Source organism: Chionomys nivalis, chromosome 17, assembly GCF_950005125.1.
Source record: "Chionomys nivalis chromosome 17, mChiNiv1.1, whole genome shotgun sequence".
Taxonomy (NCBI): Eukaryota; Metazoa; Chordata; class Mammalia; order Rodentia; family Cricetidae; genus Chionomys; species Chionomys nivalis.
The window spans coordinates 12,693,920-12,717,927 of NC_080102.1; the positions used below are offsets into that span (position 1 = coordinate 12,693,920).

At 35.7% G+C, this 24,008-nt stretch overlaps 1 protein-coding gene across 3 annotated transcripts in view; it reads right to left on the minus strand.

The window, feature by feature from the left end:
* Trps1 (transcriptional repressor GATA binding 1) overlaps window positions 1-24,008 on the minus strand; it is a 236,252-nt gene that overhangs the window by 86,141 nt on the left and 126,103 nt on the right. For 2 of the 3 annotated variants that reach the window (XM_057791672.1, XM_057791671.1), the window contains exon 5: window positions 22,301-22,333. The exons of the other annotated variant lie outside the window; for it this stretch is intronic. In XM_057791672.1, coding sequence (XP_057647655.1) covers window positions 22,301-22,333 — 33 coding nt within the window. The remainder of the gene's footprint in view (window positions 1-22,300; window positions 22,334-24,008) is intronic. 3 annotated transcript variants of the gene reach the window in all.

The window sequence follows — 24,008 nt, forward strand, 5'->3', positions numbered from 1 at the left end:
ACACACACACACCCCAATCTGGGCTTAAAAACAGTATTTACCTGATGCATACTAGGTGCACATGTCCTGTGTTACTGCCATGAAGGTCAAAAAGGAAGCAGAAATACTCAAGAGGCATGAAAGTATCATGTTTAAGATATCTATGCATGTTTGTAGATGTGTGCACACATTTAATTCATTTAGCATGTTAATAGGTGAAGTGTCATTAGTAATCATAATGAAGAATTTTTGACAAATGATTTCATAATAGAACTTCAATAATAATGTTGGGAAATAATCTCACGTTATTTCTACAGAATAAAGTAATAAAACTCCCCTATTCGTCTCTGTTAAATTTTGTAATAGTAAAAGCTAGAGATACTGGATTAACGAGGATGAATTACTAGGCAATTCAGCAATTGTTAGTGTTACTGTCAAATATCACCATCAAATAAATTGAAATCACCTCAATCAAATGAAAAAGAATTAAACCTTAGTGACGAGTAAGACTTTCTAGATTCATTCTCTACATCTGGCAAATGAACAACAAGGAACAAATTTCAGGACTCTGAAATCGAGCAAATTAAATAGTGTACCTTGAAATTAAACTATATAACAAAAAATATTTAATTTAGAAACTAAATGACTTTGTCAGATATCTTCAGCCTTCTTTGCTTCTAGAAAAATATATTTAATGTAGACAAATTACAAATGTTGAAAATAACTTAGAAAGAGACTAAAAGAATACAAACTTATACATAACATGCATTTTGTCATCAGTTTGACCAATTCTTGTATTAATTCTGGGTTGACAGCAAAATACGAACATTCCTTTCATAATATGGCAATACGGTAATTTGTCCAACTGACTTATTACAGCATCAAAAAGCATGCTTTTCTTTATTTAGTATTATAGTGAGTGTGTACACATCTTCTATATAAACTGTTTTTCCAGGAGCTGTAATCATTTAGATTGTTCATTGGCAAAGGACATGTTCCTAATCCATCTTCCTTATAGTCTAGCTTCTTACCTTGCCCTCTTTTTCCATTTACCACACCTTTCTCACTTTCTGGAGACTTCCATTTCATCATGGACTATTGTAAACTCAACTCAGCTATGCTATAGACTCAATTGTAAAACTATAGATATGCATGTACATTTTTATTTTTATGCCTCATTTTCAAATGAAGAAGAGATTAGGAGCCTCAGGTATCCAAAGGCATAAAGGATGCAGACCAGATATCACAAGTCCAAACTACTACACTGCTTGGGGGGTGGGAGGCTCATAATAAAACTATTTCGGCTTTTCTTTTGCACTATACATAAAATGAAACACTGAATGAATCAAGCCAAGAGCAGGAATTCTTCTTTTCTAAAATATACTGTCAAAATTCCTTCAGTATTTCCACTCTCTGATATGAAAACTTAAATGATTTTATTCTGACAGGCTTTATTAAGATCATAGTTCATACAACTGGAAGTCCACATCCAAACCATGGTCCTTTCCTACCATTTTAAGTAGATTTGATTAAAATGTAAAATGTTAGAAGAGACAGAAAATAATTTTTTGCTACATGGTACATGACATGGGATTGTGAGGTAAACTGATAGCACCGAGTCATTTTCCATGGAAAGATTTGATCCATTTATTCTAAAAATTCTAAAGATATCGCTATTGAAAATATAAGGCCTCCCACAGTAAGGCTTTAACCAGTAAGTAGATGGTTAAAACACATAACAATTACATCTGAAATGATGAAAAAGTGAAGTAAAAATGAGAACTTTATTGAGTTCTATGACAGCCCATACAAGCAGGACCTCCTGAGGGAAATGTTTTATGCTAATATACCACAGCAGAGTTTGGGTTGGCCTTTTTATATGGCACAGGATCTATGTCTTCCCATGCAGGCAGAGAGTCCCGGCATCTGTCATTTTGACAAAACTATGTTTCACCATACCAAACAAATACTCTTGTGTAAATAAAAGGGAAACAGAAGACAGCCATCCAAAGCATGCCCTGAATGTTACTGTCATTATCAATTAGCCTATATGGATGACTTAAATGACAGAATTATTCCAAATTAACCAATATACAAAAGGACAAAGAACTGTCTTGTGAAATATAAAGCTGTCCACACCATGTTTAAAGTATAACCAAAACCATGTTTAGGTACCTTTGCTGGTAACATGGTTTCACTTACAGTGTAGACAGGATGGTGAATTATCACACATTCCAGAAACACAACTTGGCCTCAATTTAAAATCATGGCGGTAAAATTTTTAATATGCAAGAATTCATACCTGGGGCTGGTCATAAAAGGCAGGAAAACCCATGTGTGCTGAAATTGTTTTAATGTGTGAGGCAACCACACACTGCCATTTTTCTAGCACATCAACCATGTGACATCTTGATAGTGTCCTTTCTATTAAATGTCTTATGTATGATGGTATCATTTCATGGTGTGAATTTTAAAAACTCCATCTTTATTATATTGTAGTATTTCCTATAAAATTTCTTCAAATCTTTATATTTTTCAAATAAACAATCTACATACCTATGAGAGGTAAGTATTTGGTTCCCAGGTCATTAGTCAAAATTCCTGTAAATTAATCCTGTGAAGAATCTGACAAAAACCTCATGACACTTTGTTTACCAAAGTTTGGGTTTAAGCCTTCTGGGGACATTCTAGGATTGGGAGAAAAAAATCAGACTTTCAGAAGGAATGCTTATTTAGACTTTAAAGCTTCTCAAATAAAAATTTGAAATGTCCGTTTACTCTTTGAAAAACTGCTTCCCTTCCGAAGTTCTGTTTCTCCACTCAGGAAGTCGTCTAAGGGAAAAGGAAAAACTTTCAAAGTGTGTTGGCTGCTGAGAAATCCGCCTGTACCAATCCACAACTTTAAGGTGCATCCCGGGGTAGAAAACAGCCAATTCATTAATTGTGGCTTCTTTAGGAGTCACGTAGTCTTGTTCCATTCATCAATGACAGCAGTTTGTCTTTTTAATGAACCATTAATACTTACATGGTCCAAAGCTTCCCCAAAGTTACTCCTATAATATTGACAAAACACAAAGGGGCCACTGCCATAAGTGATATTAACGAGCTCGGTGATCAAGGGTAAAAATTAGAAAAGCCTAAGCTTTTTGTTTTTAAGGAAATATATTTTAATTATTATTTATAAGTATGTAGTGCAAATACATAAAATAAAAAACAAATATGAGAGAAAATGAGAATGACTTCTCATGCATGGGCTGTAAGAGGCTCAACAAATTAGATTCTGAAGAGAGTAGAAAATATTCATTATCATTATTAGGAATTGAGAAGCATTTCTGGGGTTGATTTACTAATGATTTTTCCCCAATATGTTGTTCTCCTCTGAGATAACTAGAAATCAAAGCATCTTCATGGGAATTCCATCTTTACCCCAACTAAAACTCAATTTGTAGAACTGCACTGGTATTTCTACTATTCCACCATGTGTGCAGGATATATAAAGCTTTTAGAGCAACTCTTCCAATGTGTGCCATTTGATTGGAGAGTTAAACTAGCTATTGTTGGAGATACTAACTCAAATATAATAGAAATTCAAAGGAAGTGAGTCTGTGTCTCTAAGGCTAGTGGCAGCAGTATCTGGTGGATTTTTGAAGTGCCCTTTCCCCAACTGTGGCTTGTACTCTGCTGCAGTGCCTTCTGCTCATAGAGACCAGGCAGGCGTTTGGACCTGGAAATTCCTTAATGACACTTAGTCACAAAATGATTACAATTAATGTGGGTGTGGTTTTAAAATCTCAGAGGTTTTCATCCGGTTTGGCAGCTTGCTAATGTGAAATCGAATTGGGTCCTTTCTTGAGTTCTAGCTCTGTCCTCATGAGTGTAATGTGGGAAAAGAAAATCATCAGGTCAAATATCCAACATATTTTCAGTTTTCAAAGATATGTGCAAAAAGAAGAGTCATTCCTGTTGATCAACAAGGTTGGTTCATTGTTTATCTCCTCGACTGTAAGTAGCAGAAACTTCATCTGAAACCCATAGAGCTTGGATTCGTTTCTCCCCACACAGAGCTGTCCTACTGTCTGTCTGCAGAGAAATCTCCTCAGTAAATAGCTCCAAGGTTGAGCTAAGGGATATTGTAGGGATCAAAGAATTCATGTCTTCCTGTGTAAAGGGAACAGGCCGCAAGCTCACTTGTGTGTCTAAAACAATTAGAGCTAGTATGAGAGGAAGGCGGCTGGGATGAATAAGTTACAGCTGATTTTACTCTGCAAAATATTTAAGGGGGGGGGTCAAATTAATAACCATTCAGGGCCCCCAAACAGCCTAATCTTTGTCAATTGGTGCCAAATTATGCAAGGTGCTGCCAATTCTGGTTGTCTAACAAATCAAGACCAGTGTACATTACTCCTCGGCTGCAGCCTGATTGATTCTGGTCATTATATGGGCTGATCTCATTTTCACACATGGAATCAATATGCGAGCCAGATGTTCATTTACCAAGAAGCACAGCAACGACTCATCGACACGCAACCTTATCCTGGACCCCAGAGTCCCACAGACCCATAGACTCTTTGCCCATACAAAGCTTCACACAGCCCCAGATCTATAAAACATCCTGCTAATATTACTGTCAGCTCGATGACTTTTACAGTACTATATAAAGTTGACAGATTATACATGCCAGTCCTAATTGGAGATAGACCTTTTCTTTTGGGACTGAAAGCATTGAACAAGTAAACAGATTGAGAAGTAACATTTATTACAACAAATAAATCATTTTCTTACAATGGCTTTAGGTCTGGCCTGAGGGGGAAGCTTCTGCATGGGCTGCAATTCCTAATGACCGGCTTACATCTCTAAACTGCACTGTCATCTCACGAGGGTGTGTGGCGAAGAGGTTATCTGTCTAGTTTTACACAAGCGTGCTCTTATCGGACTATTTGTGTCCTTCATTCTCTGAAAGAAGCACTAACAATTTGCTTTCTCGAAATGTACAACAAAACATGCAATTTTCTCTTCCGTCATGTCAATCTGAACATATTTATTGAGTTGAAACAAAATATGCCTTTAAGTGTACATCACAAAGACATCACTGGGGGGTTGAGGAGAAATAAACCTGATTGGCTGAGGACAAGATGGAAATAATTTTTCAACTTGATGGCCAAACGAGAAGGCCCACATATGATGAACAAAAGAGATCCTACACAGATCGCGTGGGCCTGCTTCTCAGTGAAAAACAAAATCATCTTGTAGATTAAACATGGCAGAATTCTCAAGACTGCCAAGCTTACAGGATTCTGCCATTCAGTTTAGACCTACCTGCCATAAACATTCTCCACACTGCCCATAAATACTCAGCTTGACCCTGTGTGACCCTTCATGATACAGATTTCCTACAGGGCTACTTTGAAAACACGTGTGTTCCTAACATGGTAAACTCCTGCTTTCTGCCCATTTGTTTTCTTCAGCCATCTTGGCCTCAGTGAATTCTTCTAATTTCATTTAGACCCGTTCAGTATGCTTAAGGACAATCCAAAGGATGTCTGTTTTCCATCAGGTAACGGCCATTAAATCTGGGAGCATTTCCTTCTACATCTTGTCGAACAGCATAAGAACAGAAGCTGGAAGGCTTGTCTTGGAGCCTTGCTAGACTTTCTGAATCTAAAGTGTTTTAGAACTTTTTTTTTTTCACTACTATGGATTCAGACATTCTCCAAATCTTCATATATGTTTCTGGGAGGTATGTATGGACTGCTATATATCTTTCAGTTGAAGCCTAGACACTGACCATTTCTAAACATTCTGAAATTTGAATTTTTATTTCTGTAGATAGGGGTGTCCCCTTTGTCTGAACCCAAGAAAAGTATTAGCTGATCAAATTTTCACCGACATGCCTTAAAATCCTTCGCAACTATTACTTGAACAAGTCAGTATATAAAGGACTAGCAAAAAATATTATAGAGTCCTTTTATCCCTACATCGGTGAATCAACTTACAGAGTGTTTTTTCTAAATCTGAACATCTTTTTTTTCTCCACTTCTTTAAACAGACGCAGAGTTTCTTAGGAGAACAGGACCTGTTCCCAGGAGAAGGCTTATGTCTAGCAGGCGATGATTTCATTTATTTATTTGTTTCTCATCTCTGGAGTAGCTCTGAGGTATTAGGCATAACAGTGGGGGCAGAGGATACAGAGATGTAAATACACATCATCAGGATCTTGCTGGCGAGTGATGGAAAGAATAGCATACTCAGTGCCGGACCTAGCAGTAAATCAGCCATGGAGCAGGGAAAACAGGGTAGCTGAAGCCAAACGCTACACCTCAGTGACTCAGTTCAGTTTTTGTCACTGTTGCTAATTTTCTGCCACCGACCATTGACTGACTAGTTCCTTGCAGACTAAATTTCTAAACATTTTAAGCAGACACAAATAAGTCAGTGAAAAGTAGAATTCTCAGGAGGCAAGTCTGAGAGAAGCCAATGCCTGACAAAATAGTAAGCTATAAAAGTCAAGAAAGGAACCTGGCTATGTGTGAACAACATGGGCTCAAACACGGGGGTTTCTTCACGTCATCTCTGATTCAATTTCCAGTCCTTGCTAGAGGCTTAGGAATTCTCCAGCCACCTGAAAGGCCCTCTTGCTTTTTCTGAGATGCCCCAATCCCGCCTGCTCCTGCTTGACCTGGGTCACTGGGGACCAGAGTTCTGGGAGTCATGTTCCAACCATCTAACCTCTCCCACCTCTCCCACTGATACCAGCACATGAATAATTTGCATGAACCTCTTCCCCCATCTGAAACCACGGCTGCTTGTAGTCTAGGAGTAAAATGAATCATAAACGGCGGTTTATTCAGTCTGGTCCATGAGATTTTTCTTTTTTGTCTTGGATCTTTTTTCCCCTCAATAACTAACTAACTAACTAACTAACTAACTAAATAAATAAATAAATAAATAAATAAATAAATCCCCCAGCTCCGGCATTCATTCTACTCCCCTCATCTTCCTTCTTACCCCCCATATCATAAATCTCAGTTTGGGCATCTGCTTTCACATCTAAATCAAGAGAGAATCAACGGAACCATCATCCATTTTGCTTTTCCGCTGGCAAAAAGAGCCATCATTTTTATAGGGGGACAATGGAAGGAACTGAAGAACTGAAGCAGAATTTTCACAGGAAAAGTCTAGGGGAAGCTGATCTATTGCAAGAAAGTTACACAGAAGACTAAAGAAATGATTGAAAGTTCCTGATTGTCCATAAAGAATGTTACATGCATACGCCTGAACTGACTTGCATGGACTCACCGCTTATCACACATTTTCTATGGCCAAGAAAGAACCTTTTCAGAGATCTTAAAACTGCGGTTGCAGACACTGGCTTGATTGATTGCACATGCCGAAGCTCAGGTCACCCCACTATAATTCAAGCATTACTTCAAAAACTACTATTTGGTTCCTCTTGAAGTTATAAATGTTAAGATTGCTAATAACTCAACTCAGTTCTCTGAGTAATAGTCTCCTAAGGCCCCCACCCACCCCGCAAAAGAAAAGAAACAGAAAAAACATCGCTAAACTCCTCACAACAACACTGCTCCTCGACTGTCAATTTTTCTAACTGAAAGAGATTTTCATTAAGAATGAAAGTGTTTGGCGTGAGGGAGACATCAGCACTGACCCTGGCTTTGCCCAATGCATTTCCCATCTTGAAAATAAGCCCCCTCTTTTCAGCTTCTTTTACGCAGCTCACCAAGTCAATTTGGAATTCAACACAGATGTCACCTTACTTTACTTGTCAATATTAGATAATTCCCCTTGCCAGAGTAGAGCATTTTAAAAGAGCTATCTATCCTTTATCTCCGCTCTGAATGTCAAGGTTATCAGAATTAGTTCCAGATGCAGACCAAGCCCCTGCAATTGAGGAGGTAAATATACCTGGTGTAGTTAAGCAATATCCTATCACTAATTTATGCACCTGCCTCATGGAATAGTTATTCGCTTTTCACTCCTTTGCTTTATGTATTTTTCTCTTTATTGTCTTCTTTCATCAAATTGTTTGCCCTCTCTTAAAGGGCTTTTTTTTCCCCAGAGAAGACACACATCAAAAGTTTAAAAAGCCTATCTACCTTCTGCCAAGACTGGACTTACTGTCTTTCTAGTAGAAGAAAGAACAAGGAGGTTCCAGGAAAAACAAGGGCTTTGTCTCCTTTAATGTGAATTATGTTTAAAATAAAATTCAGCAGATGTCTACAAATTTTCTACATTACTCAAATGTTCTGTGCGATTTGGGTTAAAATAAATATGTTGTTTCTTGGAAATGTATTTCTCAGGAGACAACCTAAGAAAATGGAATTTATGAATGTTAGTGCCTTTTATTTTTCATTTTGTTTATTTCTTTTTCTTTTCTAGTCTGTTTTGAATCATATGGATGTGGTCCACTAGGTGTGGACCTATTCTCCATTCCCTCTTTTCCTAGCATTGCGCCTCTTTCATTGTTCCCAAACTTCACTCATTTGCCACTTTCCCTCCTCTGGTTTTGAATCACACACTGACATTGACATGGAGTAAGAGTCACAAAACGTTATCAGTTTTGAAAGTGTGACTTTTGATTCCAGTAACCCAAAATCCCCACACATGATGAGAAATGACAAAGGCCCACTGGGACCTGACAGCCATCTGACATATCTGGGTTTCCCCAAAGGATAGCTGAACTTTGGGGTCACATGATGAAAGCCACAGAAGCAAAGCAGTAAGGGAACTCTTTCAGGCTTCCAAAGATGTCTAACTATGCTCAATTCAACTACAAGAAATCTGGTTTCCAGAGAAAATTCGAAACCAGACCATCAGCTAAATCCTAAGTTAATACAAAGAGATGAACCTAGCAGACTCTCAAAACATGTTTGATAGAGTACAAATACATCCTTGAATATGAAAATTTTATCTCTCTTACAAAGCATGATCACACAGTGAGTGCTAAACCTTAGCATGTTAAACCATTTTAACAAAGTTAGCATAAGGCTAAACACAGTTCTGTCATGGCTATCCCCCAAAATAATGAAAAGTCACCTTCATTCTCAAATTCTGGCAACATTTGTGGCTCGCACCCAGAGTGTGTGAGAATTTCCATTTAAAATATTCTATTTTCAGATTTTTCTTTTCAGTTATAAAAATTCCCTCCAAACTAAAACTTGGCAAACAAGATCTCAGCATGAGGAAAATTTTAAAGTCTAAATTTAAAAACACTGTGTTCGGGATTTTTTATAAGTAATAAGATAACCAAAAAGGAGAGTTTCTTTTTTTGAGGTTTTAGTTGCCTTTTTTGTTTAAAAAGGAAAAGAAAGAAAGAAAAAGAAAAGGAAAGAAAAAACACTGCATTCCTCAGGAGGTAGTTTTCAAATTGAAAATCTGAAGATCATGAATTTCTATATTTTGGCCCTGTTTTCTTTATGTATGGTATAAATTAACATAATCGAAACTAAGTCCTATCATGAAGGGGAAAGCACTAATTGTCCACATAAGCCCATGTCCAAAAATAACTCAGTCTGCTCTCTATCATAGACACAAAATTTTAAAAAGTTAGGTATCACTTGTTTCTGAGCTAAAAGGCTAGCTCTCTAAACAAAAGTTTCATGAAGCAGTCTAGTGTTTTGCTTCATTTGGGTCAGAGAGTACTATATTTTCTTATTCTAGCAAAACTCCTGTACATGTGAGTATTTCATTTATTTGGTAATATCTATCAAAGCCTTGACTTCACTCAAAACTGATCTCCTTTATATATGTCTTAATGCCTAATAAAATTGGTTTCCTACTGCAATAAACATCTCCATCTACATAAGAACTTAATCTTCTTAACCCCCTCCCCAAGTATGTAACTATTTTTTTTCCAAAGACTTGTTGAATAGAATAGGAAACCCACAATGTAAACTTACACTCACAAGCAAAATTTAGGCATTATCTTTCTCTATGATTCCCTACAATCTAGAAGTAGATAAAGACACATAAAATATAATCACTGGCATTTATAGTGTCATATAAACACTCACTACAAAATAGCTTTTGAAAGCATATATGCAGTTGGCCTTATTCTATCTTGCCTAAGTCTGGGAATTTTTGTAATGTAAGTAAGTGTAAAAATTACAAATAACAGAAGAGAAATTGAATTCAACTTTTGCAAAACATCATGAATTAGATAGACCTCCTTGCATAAACTTATTTGTTAAAAATTAATTACTAGTACCAACCAAGTATCAAATGTTAGCAATTTCCCTGAATCATACTGAAAAGTGACTGGTCTTCCTTCATGGATCATCTTCACAAAGAAATATATTTTGGACTAAGTTCTTTTTTGAACTCTATATTGCTATTTCTTTATCTGGAAGTGTGTAGTAATACTATGTAGCCAAAATCATAGAGCCATTTGACAAGTAAATCTGCTAATATGTGCAAAATAAGTAAAACAGTGTACGGTAATTGTAAATTCTACATATATTTATATCTGTATTTTTCAGTATGCAATTCTTTCCCAAAAAGTTTATCCCCCTCCCACCTTCTCTTAGCATGTCTAGTATGCAATACACAAATAGAAATCTTAAGCATGGGCAGTTCCTTAATTTTAGGGAAGCTATTTCTGCAGTCTTTAGTCCTGTATTCGCAATGGTCTGACACCAGGTCTGATGAGAGGAATCCCCTTCTCTCTCTTCTTCAAATCTGCCTTTCCTTCTCCACAAAGATAGGCTTTCTGCCTGAGATACTTCATGGTCTGAGTTTGGAATCATAAACCATTAAGCCAGGCTGTCCATTTTTTCATATCTATATTTTCAAAAGGGAGTTTGTTTGTCTGCGGGACTCTTGTTGTTGTGTTTAATACATCAAGCACACGCCACTGGAAATTCTCAAATCTGTGCTCATACCCAGCACCACGTTGGGCTTGTCTTCAGCCACCTACCGACGAGAATGGCTAAGTCTTGCTATAGCTATCCAAGGCTAAGAGTAGCACAAAACTGCATGAGTAAATTCTTAGTGATTTTGTGTGAGCGTTGAAATCTTAATGAGCTGTCAACTGCCACTCATCTCCTGCTCATCCTGGACTGGCAGGAATGAAGTGCTATGAAGAATTAAACTGGGTAGGCAAATCAGCCTAAGAACTTCAAAAGAAACAGATGAGGTGGCCTGGGAGATAGATCACTTAGTAAAGTGCTACACAAGCATAAACTTTGTTTTTATCCCATCACCCACAGAAAAAGTCTGGAGGACAGCAAGAATCTGTCATCTCAGCACTGGGGAGGTGGAGACAAGGATGCCCTGGGTTTCTGATCAGTCAGTAAGACAGAAGCAGAGAGATTCAAGACCAGTAAGGGATCATTTCTTAAAGAAGTAATTTCTAAAAAAGAGAGATAGAAGACATTTGCTTATGTATATGTATACACACACATGCATGCACACACACAAACGTGAATAAAAATAAAAATACCTGAATAGTACATACACACACACACACGAATAAATTTGAAAAATATTATTTGGTTTGGAAATATATCATTAAAACAGAGTAAGAGCCTGACATTATTGCTTTGGAAATGTTTATTAAAAATATAAAATCAGAATGAGGTTATTAATAAATTAGAATAATTTAAATTTCCTCTTTGTTAAATAATATTTATGTTGCAACTCCTCTCTTGTCTTATTCTCCAATTTACTCCTAAGTTATAACTTTTCTTTCTAATTCTCTTAAATTATTAATGGACAGCTAACTCTTCTATGCAAATTTTCTCTAAAATAATTCATGTTTACCGCACATATGCCATTTCTCATTAAGGGGAAGATAATTTATTATCTTATTATTTTTATTAAGAGCAGTTAATCTATTTCACAATGAATTGCTCAGTGACACAATTCCAAATGTGTACCTTCCAAATAAAAGGAAGCAAAACCAAAAACGAATAAAGAACAAAAAAATAGTTCAATTGCTACAAATACTTTCTAGAATGAATTAAAAGGAGCTGAGGTTCCAAGCTGTCATTGCCACGCTCAAGGCAAGGCCTTCTAATGTCACAGGATCTCTATAACACACTACCTGTCACTTCCAATGTAGGAGAAAGAGAATATGTGTGATGGTTGTTTTTCTATGTTCTTCCTGTATGACAAAAACGATTACAACTTAAGACCAGCGGGGTGCCCCTAGAGATGATCATGTACAAACTTGAGAAAATTAAGGCAGTGCACATGGAAGATTTTCCAGAAACACCAGGGAATACAGAGAGTTTCCCAGGATTGTGGTAAGCTGGAGAAAGTCAAAGTTGTAAGACAAAGATATATATATATATGTATATATATATATACACATACACATACACACATACACACATACACACACACACACACACACACACATATATATATATATATATATATATATATATATATATATATATATACACATACTCGCTTTCCTAACTTACTCCACTAAAATGTTGCTAGGGTCACATGGAGGCAAAGGAGATCTGATACTTCTCCAGAACTAAATTCTTCCTTGGGAGTCATTAACCAAATGTATCCAGAAATTGAATATAAATGCATTAACAAGCACAGTCAAAAGAGTTAAATTTCCCTTCTCATTTAATGGGGAGATGTTGTAAGAATGTGTGGTTACCCAAACTTACATACTTTTGTCATGAAGTATAGTATATGTAATGCCATCTATCTCCTTTTATGTGGATTTAAATGAAATTAATGAGACACATAACATTTACATAAAATAGATCAACATATTTTAAGGTAACTGTCCTAAATTAGGCTAGAGTGACGTCACTGATAATACTACATTTCTTAAGAAGATCATTATTTTATACTGATAATATATATTTTAAATGTTGTGATTATAAGAAATCATAAACAGAATACTCCATTATTTTCTTCCATAGTTTGGAAGAGCAAATAACTCTCCAAAGCTATATGTGATGAGAAAGGATTGTTCATTCAACTGAACACATAAGGGCATTTCTGTTCTGCACTTGCCATGGACAAGAATACTAAAATTCAGATTAACTGCTGCATTGGTGATTGTGACTGATATATAATGACTTAATGACGTACTAAAAGAAAATGCATTGGCTACTACCCACAATGCCTTGCTTTATATAAAACACTGAATGCTAGTTTCAGCTGGATAGATATTAAAGTTTAGCTATAGGTCTCCATTTATGATTTATGAATGAAATCCGTGCCAAAAAAAAAAAATAAAAAGAGCTCCGTTTAGGTTGAGATCACTAATAATTTCACTCTGGTTTCTCTGCTTTTTCTAACAAATTTTCATTCTACCCTATGATATTCTACAGGAAAAAATAAACTTGGCAATCATCCTTCAAACATATGGATCATTAAATCTGATCAAAATAGACAGGAGCACACCATTAAACCCCTGCCTATGCTGCTGTTCCTTAAATGCATAGAGGCTTTTTACAAGGTCTTAACAAGAATATATATGCAATGGGGTCAAAAGAAAAAGAAAAGTATCTTTTTATTAACGATGTGTTACTGAGGTGTGGGAAGTCACATTTTGATAAAAATTATCATGGAAGGAATTTAAACATATCTTATTGAACCAACAAGGGTGAGGTGCATCTATATAATCTAAGCCTTAGAAAATAGAAACCAGAGGGAAGACCAAAGATTGACTCAGCTACAGAGGAAATATGAAGGCAACTACACGATAGTCATCTATAATGAAAAATAATGATTATAAGATGATAAAATTTTGCATAAGTGTTAAAACCAAGTTTCCTTTGATCAGATGAGTAAATAACTCTAAGACATTCCTTGTTGATTGACATATACTCTTAGTTTTTTTCTGTTTATTGTATTTTGCCTCTTGCTATCTTTTTTTTTTTCTGGGAAAGTTGATTGACCAAACCTTGATTCTAATATTACAGAAGAAAAGTGAGAAAAAATAGATATTTTAATAAAAAACGAAGTTGAAACCTTTAAAAACACTTAAAATAAGTGTCAGGCGGTGGTGGCGCACGCCTTTAATCCCAGCACTTGGGAGGCAGAGGCAGGCGGATCTCTGGGAGTTCGAGGCCAGCCTGGTCTACGAGAGCTAGTTCCGGGACGGGCACCAAAGCTACAGAGAAACCCTGTCTTGAAAAACCAAAAGAAAAAAATAAACACTTAAAATAGACTAGTTGCCACAGGACTAATATTTGTTTGGAAATAGATGTTGTGAATCAAAATTGGGAAATGTGAAGATTCTAAAATAACTTTTAACCATCAATTTAGTTTCACTAAACTATTATAATCTGAAATCAGAATCCAGAAAAAATATATTAACAAAATGTCCCTGGAAAAAGACAAAATAAACAAACAATAAAACAGAAGGTAAATTTCTGATTAGGACTCTTGCCTCAGCAACAAGGCTCTCACTTCCAGAGTGTAATGTTTACACAAATCTGCATGCTTCCCTGACAAAAGAACAAATGCCCCACATATTCATTTTCTAACATCTGTCCACTTTTGAGACTCACCTGATTAATGTCTTTAAGTGTAAGATTGTTTTTGAGACAGGTTTCATTTTGTAGCCCTGACTGTCTTGCAATTCCATCTCTATAGATCAGGCTAGTCTTGAACTCACAGAGATCTGCTTGCCTCTTCCTCCAGAGTGCTGGGATCTTTCTTAGAAGAGGGTTATTTTAGTTCACAGAAGATATTTGGCAACGTCTGGAAACTATTTTATCTTACCAGAAACATGAAATACTACTTGTCTCCAGCGGAAAGAGGACAAGAGTTGCATCCTACACCACACAGGCAGCGCCATAACAAAGGGTTAACCTTAACCCATCTGGTTATTGTTCTGTCATTGGTGCTTGCTATAATCCAAAAATCTCATCCTGATGAAACAGGTAAAACAGGATGCAGACATTCAACCCCTCATTGCTAAATATCTATTTAAAAAACAAAAAAAAATTGTAACTGTGTGGTTGTTAACATTTGCTTGTATACTACGATCCTTTATGTCATTTGATTCCAAATGTATATATAATTTGTGGGTAATGTATATATAGTTAGCCTCATTTTATTTCTTTTGTGTGTTTGGTGACTATTCATTTGCGTGCATGTGTGAGCATTTGAGTTGGGGATGTTTTGTGCCAGGGCATTCCTCTAAGCTAGCTGACCTCACAAGCTCCCTGTGATCCTCATGTCTCAGCATCACACCTTGCAGTAGAGCAATGAACTACAGACTACCACTAGTGCACCACTTACCTGTGTTCTGAAGATTTTAAATCATGTTCTCAGACTTATTATGTAAGGACTTTACCAATTAAGGCTTCTCCATGGTATGACAGTTTATAAAGATTAAACCATGGAGCAAGGCTATTTGAGAGGAAGACTGAATCACAGTCTTAATCCCTAGCCAGCATCCATTTACCTAGGATAAAAGATACAATCCTTATCACTAAACTGAAAACACACACACACACACACAAAACGTCTGAAAATTAACAGAACTCAATATTAAAATAGTGAAAGGTAGAAAAAGAATCATAATTCACTTTCGTTTACTGAAGACAGCAAATGGCCTATGCAAATCCTTTTGCATGGTTCTTGATAAATACATTGTTAATGGAAAAAGGGAACTGAAACTAAATTGTGCATTAAAATATGATTTTATCCACATTTGGAAAACTTGCCTTAAACTTTCATGGCTATAATAGTTGTTGCTTTGATATTGTCAACAAATTATTTTTTAAAAAGTCTAACTTCCTAGGAACTAAATTGGAAGAGGAGGCTTCTGGTCCTTTTTAAAAGATTTTATGTTTTTATCTTTCTTTATTTATTGGGATGGGTATTTTGTCTTAAGGTTTGTGTGTGTACCATGTGCTTGCTTGGTGCCCACGGATCAGGAGAGGGACTTGGATACCCTGGAGCTGGCATTAGCACACTGTTAGGAGCAGCCATATGAGAGCTGGAGGTCCAACAAGGATTCTCTGGAAGACATGCAAGTGTTTTAGTAAATGAGCCATCTCTCCAATACTCCAGTCTGTACTCTTTGAAGTATCTCCATTTAGGTAAAGAATACTTGCTATACACTTTCTCAAGCCATGCAAAAGCATCACTTTCATATGCTCTGCAATGGTTTCGCATACACACACACACCTTCCTGGGAGGCACAACTTTTAGGTCCATTTGTACAAAGCAGATCAAGACAACCAGTCCGAAGTATTCTATCTCGTGCAATTTTAAAGCTTTATTTAAAAAGAACAAGAAAGCGTGAAGAAGCTAAGGGATGTCATCGGAGTTCTGAAGAGCTAATTAGTGCGACAGTGTTAAAACAATACAAATAAGTGTGAAAAGATGCTTCTGGCTTCAATGTGCAGAGGAGAAAAGGGCAGGCATATGACATAAAGGAATGTATGATAGAAGCTTGATAGCGATGTTACCAAAGACGGTGATAGTCTTAAAGATTTGTTATGTTGTCACATGACAAGAGTCATACTGAAACCAAAGGAAGTCAGCTGATACCATAGATGATATGAAACACATAGAAAACAGTATAAATTTGCTGTCCTATAATGAGATGATCAAAGAGAATAAAGTTAGCAAGACGGAAAAAGGGCTGTAAAAGTGGTTCATGAAAAATTAAAGAAGGAGTTATTTTCTTTATTTTCATAATGAAAGTTGTGTTGATCCATTGTGGAATTCTGTAATTTGTACTGATTTTGTTTTATTAAAGAAATTAATTTGCAGCCTATTGATTTGTCACAATTATGACTTTTTCCCCAAAAAATAGCATCCCAAAATTTAAAACTAATAATGCTAAATTTTTGTTTGTTCTTGTTTTGTTTTATTTTTTGAGACAGGGTTTCTCTGTAATTTTGGAGCCTGTCCTGGAACTCACTCGGTAGACCAGGCTGGCCTTGAACTCACAGAGATCTGCCTGTCTCCGCATCCCAAGTACTGTGATTAATGGCATGTGCCACCACTGCCTGACTTGCAATGCAATTTTACTGGACAAATATAAGGGGGGCAATGGTTATATTTATTATAACTGGAGAAATATAATATGGCATAGCAGAGATCATCTGATAAGGAAATAGAGGGAAGAAGTTAGAAAGGCAATGGAGATGTTGCTCCTGGATATATTTGCAAGCTACAAGTTAAACAAGTACTTAATTCATATTTGGAGCTGTCCTGGCACTCACTCTATAGACCAGGCTGGCCTCAAACTCAGGGAGATCTGCCTGCCTCTGCCTCCCAAGTGCAGGCAATAAAGGTGTGTGCCACCACCACCCAGCTAATATACATAGCTTTAACAGACACACATTTTAAAAATTCCTTATACATGGATAGAACATGTAAATAATTATTGGTCATGGGTATCACCGACCTTCTATAAACCACTAAAGGAACGTATCTTATATGTTTATATGTATCATGCCCCTATGTATTTTCCTAATATTATCAAACAGTCCAACACAAGCCTTTAGCATAGGCTAAAAAAAAACTGTGATCAAAAGATGATTAAAATTTTTTGATGTATTATTTTATAGTAACATTTTAGAACTCTCCTTTCCTTGCTACTTTGCTGCTGTTCATTTTTCATGTTCTTGTTTCTAACTGTAATAGATTTTTCAGAGGCAGTGAGCTTGACAGTCAAAAAAACCAATAAAACCAAATGTGTCACAAAAAAATAAATGAAATTTCAGTCATAAAGGCACATATTGTGCAAAACAAAGTGAAAACACATCCTTCAAATGAATAGGACTTCTTAACAATGTTATAGAGAGGACTCACTCTCATAAGTCCTCATTACAGCAATCCTTTGAACTTAAATTTTTAATTAACTTTGAAATCCACAATGTAAATTTGAAATATGTTGCCTTTAGAAATCATATTCTAGTTAAGGGGACTGAAATAACCCAAAATCTAATAAAAAAGAATCTCTTTCAAGATAATTTCTTTAGTGGCTTGACGTCCATTTCAATAGATGATCATTAGTTAAGGAAAATAAATAAATAAGTAAAGAAAGAAAGAGAAGAAGAAAGAGACTGAATTGTAATTTGAAATGTGGGTATTTTGTTCATCCCAGGGCATTTAATGCTCAATAAATGTTAGGCCAACAAAAAATACCAAATTGTTTGATCATAAAATTTGGCAAGCATGTTTTCTTGTAATTTTAAGTGTAAAATGTTAATCTAGTATTATGTAGACAACATTTATAATAACTTAAATGTAATTAAAATATAAGTGAAATGGGATATCAGCTAAATTCTATATGCATTAAAAACACTCATAACCTAAAGCTTAACATTCCATTGCTATAGTAAGGAAGACTGTTTTTCTCGAATCTCAAAGCCTTAGGAAAATGTGTTGCTGTCATTTTACCTTAACACGGCTCATTTCCTGATTTGTTATTAATGGCCTAAATACCTAATATATATTCCATAAATGGACAGCTCAAGGCAAATCAATGATATTTCACAAGTAAAATCAATTATTGTAGAAATCCTGATTTTTCCAAAACCTAAACATTTATAATGAACAAAATAACGAAGACTATAGCTTTGAAAATATCTCTGTTGCAAAACTCATAACTTTACTTTGACAGTAATTCATGGGATTTCATGTTTGCTTTTGATTTTACCTAAAACATTTAATTCAGCAAAGAAAAAAATAAACATCAATACTACAGGCATTGATTCATATACACACCACCTCACAGCCAATGCAATCATTCATGGTCTGTTAAATCATCAACAAACGTGGTGGAAATACTTTAAAAGAGCTGCATTAATATATGTCCTGATTGTGACTGGAAGTGTTAATTATATAAGGGGGGGGGTGTTATTATCCTGCCAGTAGTTTCTAGACAATTATTCTTAGGTCTAAATTCCAGGACTGACACATAAATACACACACACACACACACACACACACACACACACACGTTTTGTGTGTGTCTTAGGAAACTCAAAGAAATAAAGGAGATGACAAAACTAAAATCCTCGCAGAGCACACAGAAGCCCGGATGTTATCCTAGCTCTTCCATCTTTCAGCCCTTCCTCCTGAAACTGACCTTAAATTCTTAGCGAAGACATGCTCAAGAACTAACAAGTGATAATCTGTAGATATCAAGTGTATTTTTATTCATTGCTGTGATCAAAGAAAAGGGATTCTTTACCTCCTTACATATTTCTGGCAGGCGATTGGACATATGCCCTTTGGATTTATAGTGGAGTCTCCGAAACTACAAAATAATGCTAAATTTAAAACTCATGCTTAGGCAAAAAGGGAATAAACATTAAAATTCACCGTAACATTAAAATATAAACACTAAAAGCATATTGTAAAATTCAGTGCACATAAATAGTTTTCAATTGATGATGGATTTTATTCATTAGCGCTGCTATGACCAAGTTCCCATACTTGGTCATGATGCAAACTAAAGAAAGATTTTCTTGTTTTCTTTTTCCTAGAGTGGAGCTTATTTAATGGTACCACAGGATTACTTAAAGACCTCAGAAATGTACCTGTGTATGTTTTAAAAATAAAGTCCCTGATTTTGTGAGGTTATAAATTTTTTTTTTTTTTTGGTCCAAGAAAATGACAATTCGGCATATGGAATGATGTGTCAATGGTGAAGAACACCTCCTGATATTCTAGAGGGCCTGAGTCGGTTCAGGACACCCATGTCAGGCTGGTCACAATTGGCTATCATTTCAGTCCAAGGGACTCAAACAACATCTTTGGGCACATACATACAATATACAATTAGACAGATACACGTGTATTTATAGATAAACAAAATTATTTATAATAAGGACTTGATAATTCAAAGCTTAAATTTCCATTACTAAACAGGAGTGTCTTTTTTTTTTCAAATCTGAAAACCTTAAGAAATCATGTTCCTATTTACACACCAACCCCAAATCCATTTTACTATCTACCTGACTGCTTATTAATAAGCAAAGTAAATTTTAATAAAGGTATTCCATATGTGTTCAAGCATGAAATTTAACTTTTGGAATTCTTTGCTTTTATAATTTTGGAGATCCCACTATAAATCACAAGAAAATGTGTCCTGCCGAAAATATATAAAGAGGTGAAGTCCCTTTGCTCTGGCCACAGGAATGAATCCTAACAACACAATCCTAAGCAAACACATTTACCTTCGGTGTTTCCGTGTCTCTCTTCTTATCTGAGTGTTTGGTTCCAAGCGGTGACCTATGTGCTTGGATCTGTTCTGGTGCACCCTGAGCAAACAAGCTATATCCACAGGCGACAGAGAAGGTGAAAAGTGCCATTACCTTTGCTGGTCTCTCTTACTTCTCTATTGTTTCTTGTGCGAGAGACAGCAGAAACCGAATTCTGCTGACCTCTGCTATTGATTGGCTTTGCGCAAGAACAAATTCAACATGAATGAAAAAAAACAGAACAAAATTTTCAGACCTGAACCTTGGGGTGTCTGTGTGTGCTCACAAACCACAATTAAGTGTGAAGAACAAAACAGAGTTTTCAGAATCTCTTTGTATCAGTATTAAAAATGACTTCATCTCTTACTATAAGCTCATAATGATTTTATGTGTACATTATATTAATAAATTGTATAACATCTCAAATTCACTTTGATATGATTTTTAAGATAACCATATTAATTCTAAGAATCCCAGCTTTGTAAGAGAGTAGACTGACTTCAAAATTTAAATGTAATATATAACAATTCTTTTAGAATGTAAACTACAGAATTATTTTGATAAGACTATAAACTTAGCTTGATGTAACTAAGGTAAATCTTTGAATTATTACAGTCGCTTTAATAGTGACTTGAAAACACTACAAATCTATACCTAAATTTATTAATGTTAAATACATTCCTAGGTAGTATTTTCTTTTGTTTTATAGCCTTATAAAGTAATATCTTATAAGTATGCATTGCAAATATGTTTCTTAGTATCTAGAATTACAGAACTGAAAAATTATATGCTTATCCAAATGTTCCTATATCAAATATTTTTATATTTTGCCAGTTTACACACACTTATATAGTTAATAGACAAGCCTTCGGTAGCTGGTAGATTTCTAAGGAAAATAAGGCATTGAGGAAAACTGGATCTTCAATCTATCAAAATTATGGTATGGATGCATTTTGAAGTCACCATGATGTATTACATTAAATATTTTACATACTAGGAAAAAATCAGTGAGCGGTTATCAGATACAGAGTGATGGCATTTATGAACTTTGCATGTTATAAATAAAATATGGATAGCAGAAATAGTTTAAATGCCTAGCTTTGAGATTTCCCCAGTGGGCTTAAAACTTTGTAGATGCCAAAGGCCCAACTGTTTAAACACATCATAGGATGTATGCTCTTTTGTGAATAAGGGGAATTTCTTGAAAGGAAGTATTTTTCAAAGTTCATGCTCTGCTGATTCATAATACAAAAGTAAAGTGATGAAAGATAAAAAACTTAAGTGTGTATGAGCTGCGTAAAGATTGAGGACATTATGCCTTGTTTGACTTGTTCTTAACAACAGCAAATGGTGAGTATAAAATCAGCAATGTGTTAAATTTTGTCAAGTGACCAGACTCTATTCAAAATAATAGGATGAGAGAACGTGGGACTAGTGACAGGACTCAGTGGCAGAGGTCTTCTCCAGACTGAGCAAGATCCTGGCTTTGATACCCAGTATCGAAGAAGGGAAGGGAGGAGGAAGAGAAACAGAAAGAGGAATTGAGAGGGAGGAATAGAAATAAGGAGGAGCGAGTGAGATGAGAAGGTGAGGAGAGGAGACAAATCTGTATACTTTGTAATTCATTAATACAAAATTATATACACTCTTTAAAAAGTCATTACTAATATCCAAAAGTCCATGAGGTTTTTTAAATTATTATTTTATGTAATAAATCAGTTAAAAAGAAGATTGATGTATTCAAATAAGTACCCATGCTTTGAATTTCCTTTCCAATGCCCTCCATTCTGGATGATATCTAGGTCCTTACAATTATGTGTTGATTTAAAATTGTTCTTTTGATTATGAAGTAGTCAAGTTAACTGTTTTTCAGGAACATGGATTCCTCTGCAATCAGACAAATCTCTTATGATAACCTTATTGATTTTACCTTATTGAGAGAGACTTCATATTCAGTTTAAGGGCAAAGCAAAGATTGTACTCAGAGCATCCAACCATAGCCCCGACCACACTGCTAATCACAAGCTCTCCTCTTAACAGAAACAGATGAGAAGCACAAGGAACAGTGAGAGGCAGCAAGTGTAAAGGGCTTAAGGGGCTTTGATAAAGTCATGAAGGAGGCATCAAAGATGCCAGTGTTGACTTACCCTCCTGTTTGGTGTTCCGGAGATTGCCACAGCCTAGAAAGATGCACCATGGTAAGATTTGGGACGTGTGACAGCTCTGTTTTTCTTCTCTAATGTGCTTACTATGAACGCACACACATGAACTCTTACATTCTGTAAATCTATTCTCTTAACACTCATGCAAACTCCTTGGCGAGTTGTCCTTAACACTAGGCAAATGGGTTAGGAAAGCCACAGAAGGATCTCTTCAGATCTAGTCTAGGCATTTAAATGATTCTCTGAAGTCCACAATGTTAATATGTAGTAAATCAACCTAAATTGGCATGATTGTTATTAATATCTGCTAAGATGGACATGGCTCCAGTTAAGTTTTGGTGGTACACATGGGAATTTCATTTCTCACTCAAGAATTAACTATCAAAATAATTTTTCAATTAAGATTGTGAAGAATTGTTGGCCAACTGGAAGGTATAGGCTAATGCCTATATATCTTCACATTCCAACAATAGAAGCATAAATGTGATACCATTTTTGGTAGTGTCAAGATATTTACTGAATAAAACTATGTGATACAAAAGTAATACAATGCTGTTATTATGCTACATAAAAATAACAGTAAACAAATACAATCAAATTATCACCCAGAAGATATATTAATATTGGTATGCAAAATGTTACATGACTAAGATCAGTGATCAAAGATGTTCATTTGGTGTAAGCAACACTATGGGAGGTTATACACTTGTTTCAGAATTTAGATTTTCTTTCTTCTCTTTCCAGAAAGATTACTCTAGTTGACTCAAGAATCATAAATTCAATCGGTCCTACTAAATATACAGGATTATTGTCAATGTATAAAGAAACAAAGGATTCAAACTTCTCTTACAAGCATCTGACATATTTTTATCTAAAAAACAAATTCTCTAGGTATACTAAGAGTTGTTTATTGTGGACAGTCGTCTGCTTGGTGTTTTAGCAGAGTTTGGATTTTGTAAAACTCGATTAGGTTTTCTTACTAGACATATGCCGACTGCTCTGTGTACTTGTTCAAAAAGAGATCTTATGAGTAGAGGTTTTATTAACTCAATGACCCACAATTTTAATTTGAAAAGGATTTTAAGGGACTCCTCAACAGAGACACAGAAAGGAACTGTGCACATTGTCAAAAAGCCAGGAAAACGGAATGCATTTTCTACCACACAGTGACCTTCACAAGCACTGACTGCCTTCAGCCACTGTTCAAAGATAACCCATCCTAAAGAGTGGTGACAGTGGAGAAGGAATTCAGAAAAGCAATCTTAATATCTACTCTGGGTTAATAGTTATGATGGTGCCCCATCTTGAACTCATTACAAAGTAGTACTTAAAAAAAAAAACTGCTGCTTTTTTTACATTTTTATTAAAGTTATTTTATGTATGTGTGTGTATGCATGTGTGTATTTGAGAAAGGTGTCTTTGGAGGGCCAGAAGCAGTCATTGCATCTTCTGGAATTGGGCTTAAGTATAGTTAGGAGTTACCCTATATGGATGCTTGGGACCTCTGCAGCAAGTACTCTTAACTGTGAGCCACCTCTCAGCTCCCAATAGTCCTTTTATTTTTCACAGTTTAGTAATATGAGAGAGAATTTGGAATGAAAAATTTAATGAAAGATTTATATATCGTCATTATTGGGGCAGGGTGGTGCATGTGTCATTGTATGGCTGTAGAGGTCCGAGGATAACATTGAGG